The sequence below is a fragment of the Perna viridis genome, chromosome 13, assembly GCF_037379345.1.
Source record: "Perna viridis isolate PV_CMFRI_1.1 ecotype Kerala chromosome 13, ASM3737934v1, whole genome shotgun sequence".
NCBI lineage: Eukaryota > Metazoa > Mollusca > Bivalvia > Mytilida > Mytilidae > Perna > Perna viridis.
This window is the reverse complement of record NC_142457.1, coordinates 33,834,882-33,853,743: the sequence shown is the minus strand read 5'-3', so window position 1 is coordinate 33,853,743 and position 18,862 is coordinate 33,834,882. Positions and strand designations below refer to the sequence as shown.

The 18,862-nt window shown below is 32.9% G+C and overlaps 1 protein-coding gene and 1 long non-coding RNA gene across 2 annotated transcripts; one reads left to right on the top strand and one right to left on the bottom strand.

The window, feature by feature from the left end:
* Window positions 1-210: 210 nt before the first annotated feature.
* LOC148600559 (uncharacterized) lies at window positions 211-10,498 on the bottom strand. The gene is made up of 3 exons (XM_088558829.1): window positions 10,428-10,498; window positions 6,045-6,242; window positions 211-4,026 (listed from the first exon to the last, which is right to left on the bottom strand). The coding sequence occupies exons 1-3, from the start codon at window positions 10,453-10,455 to the stop codon at window positions 3,386-3,388; spliced, it is 867 nt and encodes a 288-aa protein (XP_088414955.1). The 5' UTR covers window positions 10,456-10,498; the 3' UTR covers window positions 211-3,385.
* Window positions 10,499-12,759: 2,261 nt separating this feature from the next.
* On the top strand, window positions 12,760-16,250 carry LOC148600558 (uncharacterized). The gene is made up of 2 exons (XR_015917974.1): window positions 12,760-13,103; window positions 15,995-16,250. It is a non-coding gene; the product is annotated as an uncharacterized LOC148600558 (long non-coding RNA).
* Window positions 16,251-18,862: the final 2,612 nt, after the last annotated feature.

Here is an 18,862-nt window from a genome sequence, read left to right as displayed (position 1 = left end):
CATTGGCTACCTAATGTTTTCTTTTTTTTATCTCTGTATTTCACAATGATATATGCATAGGGCTTGAAATTAGCAGGGGCTCACTCGCCAATGGCCTCTAAAATTTGGAATGGGCAGGGTCAACAGTGATGACAACAAAGATGTTTGATGTAATGAGATACATGCATAAATATAAGAAGATTTATTTACCACTTTCTTTATACAATCTATGGATAAAAGATACATAAGTACAGTGTCACTAGCAAGAAATTACATTATTTGTACAGTAGATTTTTTTTAAAATGTAAATACATGGAAGTTAATATAAAGAGGTTAAAACCATACATATACAAACATTAAACATATCTAAGTGAATAACTTAACGAAAGGAAAAGATTGTGTTGTACTGTAAAGATAGTACATGTATATACATTTGATTCATAATATAAATAAAGATTTAAATAAAATAAAGTCATGATATAGCTAATTTTATAATTCATTCAGCATCATTTAAAAAAATAACTATATTTTTAACAATTTGTAACCTGTACAAAAAAATCAATGCTTAAGTTACAACAGTTCTGATACTTTAAGTTGCCAACCATTAAGTTGGCTGGAGACTTATTCTTTTTACCCTGTCTCTTCTTCTTATTATTATTTATATTATTATTTTGTAACTTGGTATACATTTTCAGCTCAAGGGTCAAAACAAAATCAAAACAAAATTGCATGCATTTAGGCGACCGTTTTTAAAGTGGCCACCAATACATAAAAAATTAACAGTTGCCCAATTTCAATGAAAATTGATATTAAGGATATTTTTGCCATCCAAATTAATAATATGCAGCTTATTAAATAGATTAAATTGTATATCAGCTGCCAATATTTTAAAAATGACTGCAAACACCATTTAAATTGAAAGGCATAAGATTTCTATGAAAATTGATATCTAGGAAAATTAGGCTATCCAGAATAATGATATTAGCTAGATGGACAATATAGAGATTGTGCCAACAACCAATTTTTAAATGGTTGCCAATACAATAAAAAATTTCTAATTTTATATCGATCAAAAGCTCACCAGAGTTGATGTTGTCTTATTATGTGTTACATGTACATGTATATGCCAACTCTAAATAAAACTAATTTATTTATTTATAAACTTGTATGATTTCAATAACTAGAGGCTCCCAGGAGCCTGAATCACTCACCTGGTTAAAGGTTGTCTTTCAAGAGCAATAAATTTAACAAGGAGTTATCCAACAATTTTGACTCAACAAGACTTTAGTGGACCATCTTAAGGATCATTGCAGCAAGTGAAAGTTTCTTTCTATCTACATGTATTATAGTTTATTGGCAGAAAACTGTAAAAAAAAAAGGCATTTTACATATTTCAAGGGCAATAACTCTTACAAGGAGTTGCCTGACAACTTTGATCCCTGAAGAGCTTTGAAGGCCTTATAATAACAATTGAAATAATTATGCTAAACCTAATGGTTTTGTACATATATGCTAAAAACACACAGTCTGACCCCTATGTTCTATTTTTAGTGATGGTGGCAATGTTCTTTAATGGATTAAAAATCCCCATATCAGTTCTATGTAGGATACCTCAACAAAAATTCTTACTAAGTTTGATTCCAATTAGTCAAGTGGTGTCAGAGGAGGAGATTTTTGACAAATAACATTCCAAATAGCAAAAAAGAAAAAGCGGCGAAAAAGGGCAATAACTCCAACATGGCTTAACAGATTACAATAAATATTTGACCACAAATAGATCTCATCATGCTGAACACTTTCACCTCACTTCACAATTTGGCTAAACCTAAGGGTTTAGGAGATATATGCAAAAAAAAACTACTGTTTGACTACGTACATGTAAGTTCTATTTTTAGTAATGGCGGCCATGTTTTTTAACGGATCAAAAATCCCCATACCAGTTCCATGTAGGATACCCCAAGGAACATTCAAAGTAAATTTAGTTCCAATTGGTCAAGTGGTGTCAGAGGAGAAGATTTTTGAAAGAAATAACATTAAAAATAGCAATAAACGTTGATACCAAGTTTGATTCTTATTGGTCCAGTAGTTCACAGGAGAAGAGTTTAGAAAAACTGTTCAGGATAACAACAGATGAAGACGACGGATGCATGTGATGGCAGTACCTCAAATGGCTTTTGCCCAGAAGAGCTAAAAAGGACAGTTACTCCAATATGGGTCAACAGATTTTCATCAAAATTTGACCACTGACAGATCTCATCATGATAAACACTTTCATCCCATGTCAGAATTTGGCTAAACCTAACGGTTTTAGAGATATATGCAAAAACTGCTTCTGACCCCAGTGTAGTATTTTTAGCAGTGGCCATGGTTTTTTACCAGATCAAAAGTCAAAACAGTCATTTGTGCAGGATACTTTAAGGAACAATTTCATTCAAGTCCCATCAGTAGTTTCAAGAGATGTTTGAAGAATTGTTAATGACAACAGACGCCAAGTGATGGCAATAGCTCACATGGCCCATGGCCAAGTGAGCTAAAAATAGATCTGGAAAGGGGAGGCAACTTCTACATGTTTTGCAGAAACATAAATTTAAACTTTTTTCATACATTTAATAATTTTGATTTATTATTAAGTTTCATGTACTTACATGATTTTCCTGTCTAAATTCCAGCTCATTTAATGATTCATCATATGTTCTGCATGAATTAAAGTCATTAAGGAATATGAAGAGCACTGGTCAATGCATTTGTATTTTAATTTCAATTCTAGTTCTTCAGATTATATCAACCCACTTTTTCATAAAAAAACTGATCCCACCTTGAAATGAAGTTGAAAAATACATTGAAGATTAATGACTGTATTCCACTAAATATCAAATGTTAAATATAAGTAGAGACCTAGTCAGTACTTTGAGCCATTTACACTTTAGCTGACCCTGTCTGAAGACATAATTTCCTTTCCCTAAGTGATGCACAGGGACTTGGGGTCATGAGTTAAGATCCATTAAATGGACAAAAATGTATTAACATGCTGTTTAACTATTTTATACATTGTACAGCCATGGATAATAAAATGTGAAAAATAATTACCGGTAAAACAGCATTTTAGTACATTGTTTGTCCATTTAATGGATCCAACTTATGATCCAAAGTCCATGTGCATGACACTATTATAAAACTAATATATTTTGTAGTTATGTAAAAAGTTAACGGCATTGGATGGCAACCTCACAGGCAAAATGATAACAATAATAGCAATCTAAAGCAATCATCAGGTTGATGGATCAATGATATGTGTAGGATATATCACTGATCAATAATTGTAGTTGTTAAGTACATGTAAGTACTGTTTTCTAATTGTTTCAATACAAAATATGAGAGACTTTGCAAAGTGAACTATACTTTAAACTTAACCATGGCATACCTTTAATTCTTCATATTTGATTTTAAGGTTCTCTCGACGATATTGATCAACAGGTTCATCAATGAACCAGTTGTCCTTCTTTTTAGGACAATATGGTTTGTGCACTTCAAATGCAGTTTCATTTCGATAAAAATCTATATGGTCACCAACCCTTTCAAAAAATTGGGCATTATACTTCTTCATTTTATCACTTATTCCTGAACAAAAGATTTGATAATTTATTGTAAGCCAAAGCAAAACTACAGCAGTTTGGGATATTTTAGGTACTGTAAGGTCTATTTTCAAATCCATTTCTGCTGTTTCAAGAAGAACATCTTCCTCAGAGTCATAGAAAAAACACTTCACTTTACCATTTGAGATTCCTATTCCAGGGACTAAACAACTGTGCATTCGCTCCCTATTCAACTTGCATTGAAGAAATGAAAATACCACTGTTTCACTTATCATCTTTGCGAGATCCTTCTGGTCAAAACCTTCTTTACCATCTTTGAATTTTACTTCAGTGGACGAAAATGATGACACACTTTCGTTGTCTCCTTGTCCTTGTTTTGAGATAGCAGTACAACCAACTGGTACAACATCATTGATCAAAATATCACTTCTACCATGCCATCCTTTTATGCAACCTTAAACAAATAAATTACTATAAGTCTATTATCATATATTAAAAAAGTATATTCAAAGTTGGATTTACATGTACCTATATAATAAGATTATCCACACACTGTCCAGCTAAGCACTGGGTTTCTTTCTTCATATTCGTTCCTTTTCAAAAATCTTGGGAGTTTCAATAACTCCATTCACAGATGTAGAAGGAGTAATGGAAAAGATAAAGATACCCCCTCTGTCTCCATATTAAAACTAGACAAGCAATTCCTAGCCATATGTTCCCCATTGTCGCCAAAAAAAAGAAGTGCAAAAGTCCCATAACTCCTGCAAAACTTGTTAAACAAAATGGTGGCACAAAATGGTTACTACATGTAACAATCCTACGAACTTTGAACAAATCCGTCCAGTGGTTTCCAAGATGCTGCATCCACAAATTTGACTGGATGAACATACAAGCACATACATACATGCAAACACACACACACTAGTATTTCTAACCCCCCCCCTTTTGCATTGCAGCCGGGAACAAAACTGTAATCAATGCTCATTATCTTGACATCAACCACGCCCATATTTGATAATATGCACCTTTTGTCCTCCAAATTGATTAAGATCCAAATCCAATTGAAGGTGCACAATAGGAATATAGAGTAAAGTTTCTGCAAAAGTTTCATTAAATTCTTTTCCGTGTTGTAAGAGGAGATACAGATAAGATATTGGCACACTATATTCATAAAAAGTAAAGTTAATGTGTTGCTTTGGAAACACCTAAAACATTCAGTTCAAAGTCTAAAATAGAAAGTACGCGTCTTTAATATGTACATGTACAGGTATATGTGCTAAGTTTTGTGCATACCACAGGGCAGGCTGCAACTGGCCCTAAGCATCATTATACACAGGTACAGCAAAAAAATAACATAAAACATAAACTGAAGGTGAAAATGAAACAGGCATACAGAGGCCAGAAATTCTTGATTTTGGACAAGCACAAAAACTGTGGCAGGGTTAAAGTACTTTAAAGTCTGGCCATGTCAAACAAATATTACAAAATTAAACACACCTAAAATCAGTTCAAAAAGGTCTGAGCTCCTTGTTACAATAGAAATAAAGAACCTGAATATAAACTACACAACTATACAAACTAAGGACTACTAGCAGCTGACTGACATGCCAGCTCCAGACCAATTTAAACCTACTGTACAAAAAGTTATGTCCCCATCATATGTAAAATACATCCCAATTCTTCTAATATGTATGAAATGACATTACTTTAAATCAGAGTTAAATATTAAGTGTAAAGCCCTTATATGTAGATCAAATCAATTATAATTAAGGTAATTCTTTTTTGCACATCTTCACATTATACCCTGAACTTTATATAAAAGTTCATCATACTCTATTGAGCAGTTAACTATGTGCTTACAAGCTTTGAACATGTAAAACTTTATAGTATAATTATCTTCCATTGGTCCTCCCACAACAGGCACTTCTATCATTTTGAAAAATCAAAAGAAAATTGTATTCTTTATTTCTGTAAGCTATTTATCAAAAGTTTTGTCCATGTTAAAAGAATCTTTTACCACAAGAAGTAGAATATTTACTTCATCATATTCATCTAAATTGGAATTCTTGAACTTTGTTATCTCGAGAGAAAAAAATTGACACATGGTTTTCTATTTTGTTTCTAAATCTAAGTTGTTTTGGTAAAGATTATATATGGAACTCCTTTAAAATTGCAGATGATCCTCTAATCTATGCTTAATGTATAAATATAACCACATTGTTTTCATCAGATAAACCATAATTATGATTTTGTACTATTATTTCAGCCTTTTAGACAGAGTTGTTTCCCCTTTGCAATGGTTGAAATGCTAAATTTGAGGTTTCTGCACTATAGACTTTTTCTGAACTTATTTTGGTCATAATGCTATAGCTTAGAACTTAAATATCTTCTGTTGCAATTTGTTAAGACTAAGGGCAAAAATTAGTTAGACTGACTGGACTATCACAAGAATTGCCATTACAGGCTACTTACCAAACGAAGTATCTCCCTTTTGTCCAAATAATTCATCGTGTTGTGGACAAGGACATATATTTCCACATGTATATGATTGATGATGATCAAATTTGTAGTTTTTCCCAATTGAAAGAGGAAATAACAAATGCTGGCCTAATCTCACTGACCATTCAGACTCATCCTTACAATCTTCATACTCAAGTATGGCAGAATGATCTGTAAAACAAAAAATTTTTCGTGTAACAATAGTAAGGCCTACAACAAGAGAGCAAATATACAGGTCAAAAAGTTTGTTTCCATGGGTTTTAATTGCAATTTTGAGTGGCTGCACTGATCCACACAAAAATGTTTCATTTGTAGAAGGAATTGAGGATAATTCAAAACATTCTCTGGCGGCCAAAAAAGATATCACTGCATGTGTGTGTATTTGTAATAGCAATAGACGTAGATGTAACATAAAAAGGCCAGACGAAACTGTGGTGGTATTGTACACATACTGCCTGCAATTGAGGGCGGTATACTGGATTACCACATGAAGGAAAAATATCACCCGAGATGTAGTCAAGGGCGATATTCTTTCCTGAGTGTGGTGATCCAGTATATCACCCTCAACTTCAGGCAGTATTTGTTATATTATACTGAATATCTTTTTAACCAGTATACCACCTTTCTATTGATAAACAAATATCAAAAGATCCATTGACTTAATATTTCTTATTGTGAAGTGTTTTTTTCCCTCTGCAAAACCATCCTTTAGCGTCCTTGTTAGCTCTAAGTTCATTAATTGCATCTTCATTAACCTCGGCAAAAGCCATTGTAATTGCCATCTGGTGATTTTGGTTTGGGCAGAAATTAGAAAATGTACAGTAATACCGAACTGCACAACGGTAAGGACAAGATACATTTCCGGTCGCAGCGGGTGGTATATTCGAAGGAAGGGTGATATACTCAAAGGAAGAGTGGTATACTGGAATACCTTTTATCCAATCAAAATTCAAGAATTTAATATAAAGTATATATAATATATCCATATATGTTGATCATAAATTGTGTAAAGGTGTAACAGCATTGCAGAATGATCATAAAGATATTGTATAAGCCAAGTTAGACAAAATGTTCTTTAATCTGAAGAAAAGCATATATCTTGAAATAGCTTATTTTTCTCCAGAAAACTCTCTTAATAACATAGATGACTTGAATGAAAGATATTCTCATTTACTTAGAAATATTGAATATTATAGCCTAGAAGATATTCTTATCCAAGGGGACTTAAATGCATACACCAATGATATTCATATTTTGTTTTAACTGATGATACACAATTTCCAAAAATGAATGATCCAAAATATGTTTGTGAATCTCAGCTTTATAGAAACAATCTCGATAAAAAAAAACAAATAAAAGCAGTAAACTCTTGTTAGATTTATGTAGAGAAGGAGGTATAAGAATATTAAATGGAAGAAAACCAGGTGATTTACTTGGTAATTACACTTGTATAACATATAAGGGATGTAGTGTTGTTGATTATTCAATAGCATCTCATGACCTCTTCAATGATATTGGAACTTTTAATGTTCATGATTTTACAACTATTTCAGATCATAGTGCAACTAGCTGCTCACTGTTCACTTGCCTTAATAATTTGAAAATTTCACAAAAAGCTAACCTTGAACCCCTTATGGGCAAGTTCATATGGAATGAAGAAACACTGCTTAAATACTCAAATAATATTCAAAGCCCTCATGTAAAACAAAAGTTAAATGATTACATAAATACAATTTTATATGATACAGCCTTAAACTCTACTAAACTTATTAAAAGCTTCCTAAAAAATAAAAATAAAAAATTCCCCCAAACCACAGTTCACAGAATCTTGCCATGACTTCCCTGTAACTGTCACTTGTAAATAAAAATCCAATAATGGTGAGTACAGAAAAACCTTTTACTCTTTCTGTTCTAAATATAGAAGGCAGTGTAAAGAAGAAGAGAAAAAATACAAAGCACAGATCTATGATAAGATCAAACAACTTCAATAAGGATCCTAAATCCTTTGGAATCTTATAAATAAACAAAACAGGTTATCAAAAAGCAATAAAGATGAAAAGTTTAATGAAGAAGAAGAATTTATAAATTTTTTTAAGGACATGAAATCTGGTCATTCAAAAATCAACAAATTTCATAAAATGATAATTTCAAACCTTAAGAATAATATTGCAGAAAATAATCTCAATAATGAAAACACTCTCAACAACAGAATAGACTCAAATGAAATATTAAAAGCAATTATGACACTAAAAAATGACAAATCAGCAGGAGCTGATTTGATTTCAAATGAGATTATCAAGTGTGGTACACAAGTCTCACTGAAACTATGTACGGTAAACTCTTTAACCTAATATTCAATACAGGATCATTCCCTAAAATATGGAACAAGAGTTACAATTCTTTAATATTTAAAAAAAGAGTTACATTAGACCCATCAAACTATAGAGGGATATCAATTATCTCTAATCTAGGTAAACTTTTTAATAAAATTATTCATGAAAGATTGCATCAATTTATTGAATCCAATAAACTGATCGATAAAATCAAATTGGATTCAAACCAAAATAAAGAACTACTGATCATATTTTTACCTTAAAAATCAATAATAGATAACTACAAAAGAAAGAAAAAGGAAGTCTGTGTCGCCTTTATAGACTTTAAAAAGGCGTTTGATATGGTTTGGCGATATGGCCTCTTCTATATATTATCAAAACATGAAGTCCCGCATAAAATTTTTAATATTTATTCTATGTACAATGTATCAAAACACAAAATGCCGAATTAAATTCCCAAACAGTTTAAGTCAATATTTTCCCTCCAGTTGTGGAATAAATCAAGGTAATGTCCTCAGTCCGACCCTTTTTAATCTGTTTATAAATGATATTTTTGACCAGCTTAAAAATGGGAACACTGAACCAATATTAATTCATAATTTAAAAATAACACCACTGATGTATGCAGATGATATTATTCTGCTGTTAGAAACAGAAAAAGGCCTGAAAAATGTACTTAACATTTTTAATGATTTTTGCATTTCATGTAAACTCGAAGTAAACACAAAAAAAAATCAAAAATAATAATATTCAATTCAAATGGTAAACGTTTTCTCAACCACTTCAGTATTGATAAAAATATGCTAGAAACAGTAAAATCTTACTGCTACCTGGGCATTACATTTAACTACAATGGTAATTTGAATCTATCAAAAAATAAGCTAATGGAGAAGGGAAGAAAGGCCTGGTTTAAAATAAAAAAAGTCGTATCTATAGATGTTCCTTGTAATTTACTTGAAAAGTTATTTGACACTTTGGTAATATATGTAAATGTTATTTATTATAGGAGTGAGGTCTGGGGAGCTGGAAAAACTTTCAGTGACTCTGACCCATATGAACATTTACATTTGAAATTCATAAAAGAAATCATTGGAGTATATAGTAAAACTATAAACACTGCATGCTTAGCAGAACTGAACAGAACATCTCTACATCTAAAAGTTCAATTGAATACGATTAAATTTTTTAACCATATCCTTAATTCCCCAGATACACTAGTGTACAAAATATTCAGAGAAGTTAAAAACAACAAATTGTGGATGTCCCATGTAAAAAATATACTAAATAAATTTGGGTTCTGTCATCTCAACTTACAACTTAATAACCTTCAATTTTATATCAGAAGAATCGAACAAAGACTACACGATCAGTTTATGCAAAATTTAGTAAGCTCACTAGCTATGAGTGAAAAACTCATTTTTCCGTAAAATATTTATTCCGTCTAAAAGACCCCCATATATTGATTTATGTAAATCTAAAATAGAAAGATCTATCATCAGTAAATTTCGTTTGAGTGCACATGCACTAGAAATAGAAAGGGGACAGTATAAAAACATAATTAGAGAGAAAAAAATGTATTTGTAAATAATATGATAGTGGGAACATAGAGGATGAATATCATTTCTTCTCAGGGGCACCCACTACACACTGCAAAGAAATCAATTTAGTCTTGCCAATGGGCAGAACATACCCTGGTAAAAGAATTCAAGCAATTTCGTTCAAGCCATCCGCTGGTCTTCCTCTACAGGAATTTTAGGTGTAGCCTTATCTGTGAACTTCTCTAAAATATCTAAGCCATAAGAGAAAATGTCACCCACTGCAAAGGTGCCAGCTTCTTCGTATGCAGATATTGTGCAAGAAGCACGGCTGAAGGACTCCGAAATTCGCGCATTACATTCTACTATCTTCAACAAACGCATGTTCATCATTGAAGTTCCTTTGCATATCTTTTCACATATGGCTGCTAGCTGCTAGCTGCTTCATTTTTTGCGTGTCTGCGAGGAATTTTTCAAAAATTTCATACGTGTCGCGGGTCTTTTGTCTTTTCGCATTTGGTTCTACTTCCGAAGCCATTTTTGGTGGTCACAGCAATCGGAACTACTCGCCCACAAGAAGAAAGTCAGAGGAGTTCCGATGGTATATCGGGATGAATCGATCCAAATCGAATTAGTAGATGCAACGACATATTCTAAATATACATTAATAATACCTTTTGATGTGTTTATCAAATGAACTTGTCCAAATCTGGATTTTATCCAAGCCTGGATGGTATAAGCTTGTGACAACTAACTACCACTATTATAGATAGACTTTGTTTGTTTGTTGTTTTTTAAGATATATTCTTACTTCTTATCAAATATGATATTGTACGTGTATCTACAATACGCCAATTTATACAATTTATATTACCAGTTTCTTCGATGAAGTTACACTAAATCTCAGCCTAGACTTCAAAGGCTAAAATAAAACAAAAGAAACATGAAGATGGGCTTGGGGGTGTGAAATTATTATGAAATGTACAGTTAAGATCGTAAAGAATAGCATTCAGTAAAGGGTCATTTAGAATACTATATGCATCGAGATATTTACACAACTTTTTATTCTATTACAAACATAGTAACCAGTGTCTGTGACCAATAGACTTCTTTGATTTATTCTTTCCTTTATCATACAGAACTTTTGAGTATTTAAAACATGCTTAAACTAACATAAATCCAAACTAAACTAAACTTTTGATTTTAAAAAGTTTGGTGGAAGTGGTGTCAATAAGATTCTTTTTTATATAAATGAATAAAAGAGCCACATGCAGGTGTACATGACATACCAGCTAAGATTGTAAAAAAAGGTAAAACTGAAATTGTACCTCAGTACAACAAATTTAATAAATATTGCTCTATATGGAGTGGAGTTTTTCAGAAAGACCAAAACGGGCACAAGTACATGTAACAACTTTATACAAGAAAAATAGTCCTTTAGGTAATTAATTATAGGCATGTCGGTGTGTTATCTATTTTTTTCAAAAGTTTCTGAAATTTTAGAATCTCAATTGAGCAAATATTTTGATACAATTTTCACCCTTATTTATCTGCTTTTACGTAGGGCCATGAGTGTCAAACTACACTACGGAGACTGCTAAAAGTTTGGCGATTAGCTTTAGATAAAAAAAAAGCTACTATTATTGTTTCAGTTGCAATTTATTCTGTGAAAATCATGTGAAACTATTGAGTATTAAAATTGATTATAAACATAAATTTGATATTCATATTAGTAATTTGTGCAGAAAGACATCGACATCTCAGCAGCTAAGTATACTTTTACTAAACAGACTTACAATTTTCCAATTCTTAGCAATTTTAATTTTTGGCCTTTGGCATGGCATTTCTGTGAAATCGTATAAATATACTTTCCGGTACAAAAATATACTAGATATTCAAAGATCAAAACCAGTGCTTATGGTTACTCCTACAACGAAAGAGGTTGGAATTCTGTTCCTCCTCCATACCCCACTACCAAGTCAGAAAAAAGCTTGCCAGACAACCTCTAGCACTGCTGGTGTATACTTATGGTAAGAAAAGTCATCGTTTTGCTGTAGCTACTTTATAGAAAAGTCTTACAAACCATTGTAGGAGTGAGAATAGTTTCTCACGTTTCAAGAGTTTAGTTTGGTCCTAGAATGAATTCCGCTCCTCCATACTCCAACCAAGTCAGAAAATAGCTTGCCAGACAACCTCTAGCATTGCTGGAGTATTCTCATATATGAAGAACGTCTACATGTACTAAAATTAGCCTTTGATGCCAGCTTACGTACTGCAGTAATTAGCTGGCCTTGATGAGAGGCAGATTAAATTATCTTTGTTGTATAGAAATAGCAGGTTACTTGGGATTATATGACAAAAGTGTTGCAAACACATATTTTAAACGACGAAGAAAACATTAAGCAACTTTGATAATGGAGATCAGTATTGTTATATACATTTCACATTTAGTTTGCGAATGAGCATGCAAAATGACGTAATATATCAACCAGTTACCTGCATACCGTCTGCATATAAATACAAATTAAATTAATTCTCCCAAATGACAATTATTGAAGTCAAGCAAAGCTGCATGACACATTATTTATTCTTTCCAGACCTGTTTCTAATATAAAATATATCAGGAACTTTTCTTAGATAAACTGGTCTCCGCTGCCAGCTTACGGACGATTATCCGTAAACTGTTGTAAGCTGGCCTTGGTGGAAAACCACTTATATATCCTTTAAGTCGATGAGTTAAATAATGTTTTGATATATTATTTCCCCCTTTATTTATAATGACATCTAGTCCAAATAATATAACCATCCCTTTTAGTTTCGCATTCCGATGCCTGTATTGTGTTCCGTTTCCGGCTTTCGATAACATTCCATTGCTGCATTCAGCACGTCTGGTTATTCAAACTACCATAATAATGGCCAATAGATTGTACAGCGGAGAATTCGAACACGCAGCTGGAATTGTGTTAATTCCAAGCCGAGAGGACTTCGATAATTTGTGGACATTTTGCGCTGACAGTCACATGGCATTTACTGAAGACTCATATGCTGGGTTCTTTGTTATAGGTTTCCCAGATAAGCAGAACTTCGACCGTTGTGCTGAATTTAGTCGAAACAATAATGTGCGAGCAGCATTTTATGTGTTGACCTTGGAGATTTTTTAATTGGTAAGTTGTTATTGTTTTTCCAGGCAAGAAACAAGAGGATTTCTGTTTTTAGCCGTTCGGTATTTCCGTTTTTGGGTCACATATCAAAATACCGAGTACCTGCTATTTTACTGCAACAATTCGTGACTGTCATTTAATCAAAACTACAAACCATGCTTTACTCTCAAACAACTTGCATACATTTTCTTTATCTGTTCGTCAGACAGTCAAAAATATTTTCATTGGATCAATGGGACTGCTTATTTCAACTTTGGCCTAGTAACGTACTATTTTTATTTTATGTGCTTAGTTGTGTTTGTCTATTTTCCATGTCTGGTCTTTTCCCTGGATTAATTTGTTTTATTTCCACTAGAATTTTGGTTCGCTTGATTGCTCTTTTAATGTGTTATGAGCCCGGAAACAGCGTTTTAGGCTGACATGAAATTTGTATATGCTAAAAATACTCATTTTCCCTGCCTAGCTCATGTGTACATACAAAATATTCATTGTAAATATGCATCAATGAAATAAAACATATGCTACCTACATTTCTTAAGATTTACAGGTTATTCATAATTCAGAATTTCCTACCACTGAAACTACATGGGTCCTATCCCAAAAAGATTCTACTTTATATACAATTTGCATTCAAAACCGGTCAAAATTATGCATTTGTAAGACCAAGCTCAAGCTAGCGAACAACAAGCCAGCGAACAATAAGCTAGATCATGCTAGCGAACAATAAGAAAGCGCGGGTAACTTCAATACCTAAAAACCATAAAACATAACACACCCACAACGGACTGTGCCATTCACATATATTGCTTGGATAATTTCGTAATAAAATTTTTGACTATATTATTTTTATACACATACTTCAAATGCATTTCAAACTGCTTTATTGAAATTGAGATTAAAAACTTTTAAAATAAAATTTTGAATGCCATTTCTATACTTAACATTGACTGAATCTAAAGGCGACAGAGTGTCGAATCTACTAATTACTATTTTTTAAATGTTTTATATTCCATGTAATAAGAGAATGAACAGTTTAATTCATTCGTTATTTAGCTCTTCCTAGATAGGCATTAGAAAGTAGTTTTCATACTGATATAATTTATTTTGGACACTGGGTTAGTGTCCTCATCTGTAGATCTGAGAAACTTTAATTTCATAACACAAATCAGTTTTTAAACACACGATATAAGCGTTCGTTTGAACGCATCATAAGAGTGTTCGTTTAAACGCACCAAAATAGCGTGCGTTTAAACGCACCAAAATAGCGTTCGTTTAAACGCACTATAGAAGTGCATGTCCGCTTATCGTGCGTTTGGAGAGCGTTTGGGTATTGTGCGTGTGGGAAACCTTAACGTCTCAATGAGTTTACTAAAATAAATTCCACCCCCTTTTGTCAAAACACACACACACACACACACACAAAATAGAAACAGTAAACAAATAGAAAAAAAATAAACGAAATAAAAACAAATAATTAATCGTCACTGTGAAATTTCACTCCTCAAAAACATTTCTATAAATAATAAATAACCAATATACATAAAAATATCGAGGGGAACGATTGTTATGCACGTCGTGTAGGAGACCCCTCTTCAAGGTGTCATAAAAAATTCATACGGCAAAGCTTTTAAAGGCCATTCAGGGTTAGTTAGACACCATACCGTTTAGTTCACAACTCAATTTCCAGGGTGTGCATATGAACCGTCCTCCCAAACGTGGAATTCAAATTTGGCAAAAAGCGTCAGATAGGGGACCCCTCTTCAAGGTGTCATAAAACATTTCCTACGGCAAAGCTTTTACAGGCCATTCTGGGTTCGTTAGTCACTATACCGGTTAGCTCACCACTCAATTTCAAGGATGTGCATATGAACCGTTCGCCCAAACATGGAATTCAAATTTGGCAAAAAAAAAAACTTCATGTAGGGGACACCTCTTCAAGGTGTTCCCTACATGACGTTTTTTTTTTTTGCCAAATTTGAATTCCATGTTTGGAATTTTTTTATTGTTCACGCCCGAGCAGTTTAGGGCTGAATTTTCGATATATTGGTTAGTTAACCATCAAATTTCTGGGGTGTTCAATATGGATCGTTCCCGCACAATCAGGATCCCCCAACACATTATTTTGTTCTTTCTTGTTACGAATTACTTTTTATAGAAATCTTTTTTCGTGGAGGAGTGAAATTAAACAATGGTTGGTCATTATTTGTTGTTATTTCATTTGTTTTTTGTTTTTGTATGTTTTTGTAAAAAAGGGATGTAATTTCTTTTTTTATCTTTATAGATCGGATTAAAAAAAAAAATTAACATAATTCTGTCGGTATGTAACTGAATTGAGTTGTATAATTAAAGTTGACAGATTTATCAATGTCATATCCAGACATTTACATATCGGGCCCTAAACCAGGGTCCAAAATTAGTTAATTAATAATATTATTATGCAAACTAATATCTTATGTCTATGAAGGCATTCAGAATTTTATTTATTTTAATTACAAAAAGTTTTCAATCTCAGTTTCAATAAAGCAGTTTAAAATGCATTAAAAGTACGTGTATAAATACAATAGTGTCAAAAATTTTGTTACGAAATTATCCAATGATACATAATAATATGAAATAAAATGGCAAAGTCCGTTGTGGGTTTGTTATGTTCTATGGTGTTTAGACATTGAAGTTTTCCCGCACTTTCTTATTGTTTGCAGCCTTATTGTTCGATCGCTAGCTTGATCGGGCTTATTGGTCTCTGTTTTATTCTTCGCTCGCTTGAGCTTGGTATTTGTAAGGGGTGAAATAGGCATCACGAAAACTTGTGAAAAGATCTGTTCTTAGTGAAATGGAATATTATGTGTAAAATTAATGAAAATGCTCAATTCTCAGACTGATTTCTTCAATTTTAGGTACAGAAATAATTGGAAAACGCCTGTAACCAATGCTGGCAATAGCAGAACGGTACTATTTTTCGTAGGAAACAATAGTGAAATTAAAAATAAAAATGTTTGAAAACAATGACGGAGCTATATAAACCGACCTACCTTCATTTTGTAATTGCAAATCCATTGAATTTTTAAGCACATGATGGCTGGGATCCGTCTTCAGTTTTATCTGTTAGTAACACACGTTGCTTCTTTTTTATTAAAGTAAAATAACGTTTAAGCTACTAGTCTTTGTCAGAGTGGTTAAAGGCCGTGAGCTCTTTAATTTTGAAACGAATGTCATTTTTTAAGTTGGTCAATGAGTGCCAAGGCTACATCAGTTTTCAAAGACCCCGCTGTAGCAAAAACATCTTCTATTATACATGACAAATATGTTGTCGTACCAGCAGACAAAGCCCAAAGCAACATTGTTTTTGTCTGCAAAACGTTTTACATCCAATGTTTATTATCAGAAGTAGACATAGTGGTAAACCATAAATCTGTGCTATCCTCTTTTGGTTTCTCTACCAAGGACGATGATTGTGATTTACCGTCTATGTACTGGATTCCTAAACTCCACAAGAATCCACACAAACAACCTTTTCATAGCTGGATCAATGTACCACCAAACCTCTTTCAAAACATTTAACTTCTATACTCACAACTGTCAAAGAGAGTCCTACCGCAACACTAGTTACTCCCGTAGTGGTATTAATTCAATGTGGATCCTGAAAAAATCGGAAGATCTTTTGGAGACAATCAGTTCAAGACTATTATCTGAATATGACATGATAGCATTAAAACCTATGATTTTTCAACTCTGTATACTTCTATTCCCCATACTCAGTTAAAATTCCGACATTATACATCATTGTTTTTCCAAAAAAGATGGTACACCTAGATACAAATATATAGTTCTTGGTAGAGATTCCTCATACTTCGTAAGAAATAATTCCAAATCGTCTTCCAAATATACAGAGGAACTTACTTACTGCCCTTTACGCCACTGGCATGTAGGGCAGTGTACTAGTGATTATTATCACAGGGATTGGATATGCGCCTAGTGCAGGGGGAGTCGAAGACTCTACTACTGCCGCTGACTAGCCTACTTGTAGGTGAAAAAGAAAGCCGAGTGCATACAGAGGAAGATGTTTACCAAATGATGGAATTTTTAATCGACAATATATTTGTCCAGTGTGGTGGGCGTGTTTTTCAACAAACGGTCGACATTCTAATGGGAACTAATTGTGCTCCTTTACGTGCTGACCTATTTCTTCACTCTTATAAGGCTGACTTTATAGCTGATCTGATCCGAAAGAAAGAATACCGTTTGGGTAGATCATTTAACCTCAGTTTCCTCTGTATAGATGACGTATTATCTTTAAACAATCCTAATTTCGGGGACTTGGTACATCGCATCTACCCTTAAGAACTTGAGATAAAGGACACTACAGACACTGTGAACTCAGCCTCATATCTTGACCTACACGTAGAAATCGATGGTGAGGGAAAACTATTGACCAAACTTTACGACAAACATGATGACTTTTCATTCAGACTTGTCAAGTTTCCTTTCATCTGTGGCAACATCCCCTCAGCACCTGCGTATGAAGTGTTCATATCACAACTCATACGTTATGCCAGAGCTTGCCGAAACTACGCAGACTTTTTTGTATCGCGCTAGAAATCTAACAAATAGGCTTCTGGAGAATGGTTATGTTGCTACAAGATTGAAGTCGTAACTACAAAAGTTTTATGGTCGTCATCATGAACGCGTGGATCGTTATGGTGTATCCATCTGCACCATGAAAACTGATTCATTCAACGGGTCATAGTTTTCCTTTCCTCCTTTGTCTACCGCGGACTCGGCTTTTTATGAGCAACTCGTTGGGTGTTTCTAGAAAAGCATATGTCGCTTACCCTACCGGTGCGCATGGTCCATGCTCCCAGTTTTAGTAAAGTCCGATTTGCTCATTTACTTTTGTTTCTTTGTATGTATGATTTTAGTTACTTTGTGTTCTTTTTGTGTATGTTTGTTTTCCATGTCCGGTCTTTATCCCTGGATAACATTCTTTTTTGATCACTGCTATAACCTTGGTTCCCCTAATAACTCTTCCATGTCTGGTCTTTGTACCTGTATTACATTCTATCTTTTTTAAACAGTTAATAAGTGTTCAATGTTTTATTAAAGCCATCATTTATACATATATATAAACATTTCAAATAGAAGAGAGCTAGTACCTACATCTAGATGTTACGTAAATTTATACTGAACTTATCTAAGACTAGAACTGGTCTTTTTACAACTAACTGTTAACTACACTCTACTACACTTTTCTAATAGAAACTCAATTTCTCAGTTTATATATATATATATATATATATATATATATATATATATATATATATATATATATATATATATATATATATATATAACTAATTAACTTATTAACTGTAATGCGTATCGTATAGATATCACATGTCTTTGATTAACTACTAATAAATAAAATGTGAATTCCACCTGATTGATTCATACAAGCTTCTTCAGCTAGATTTAATAATATTTCACCAAACATTTGAACAGTTTCATCAGGTTTTTGTTTAACTTCCGAAAGTTGTTGAAAAGCGTAATGACTATCAGTAATTTCTGCAAATATTGTAGCTAATTCAGCTTTTAATGCAGGCGATGTGATATCTTCATTATTAATAAAAAAATCTTTTTAGGAAGGAGCTAACTGTACTGTTTTGAAATGCAACCAATTTAACATTTTCAAGTGGTAGGTTACACACAATTGCATGTTTCTCTTTATTTTTTATCCAGTCTTTAAATTTTGTTGGATCACCATCATA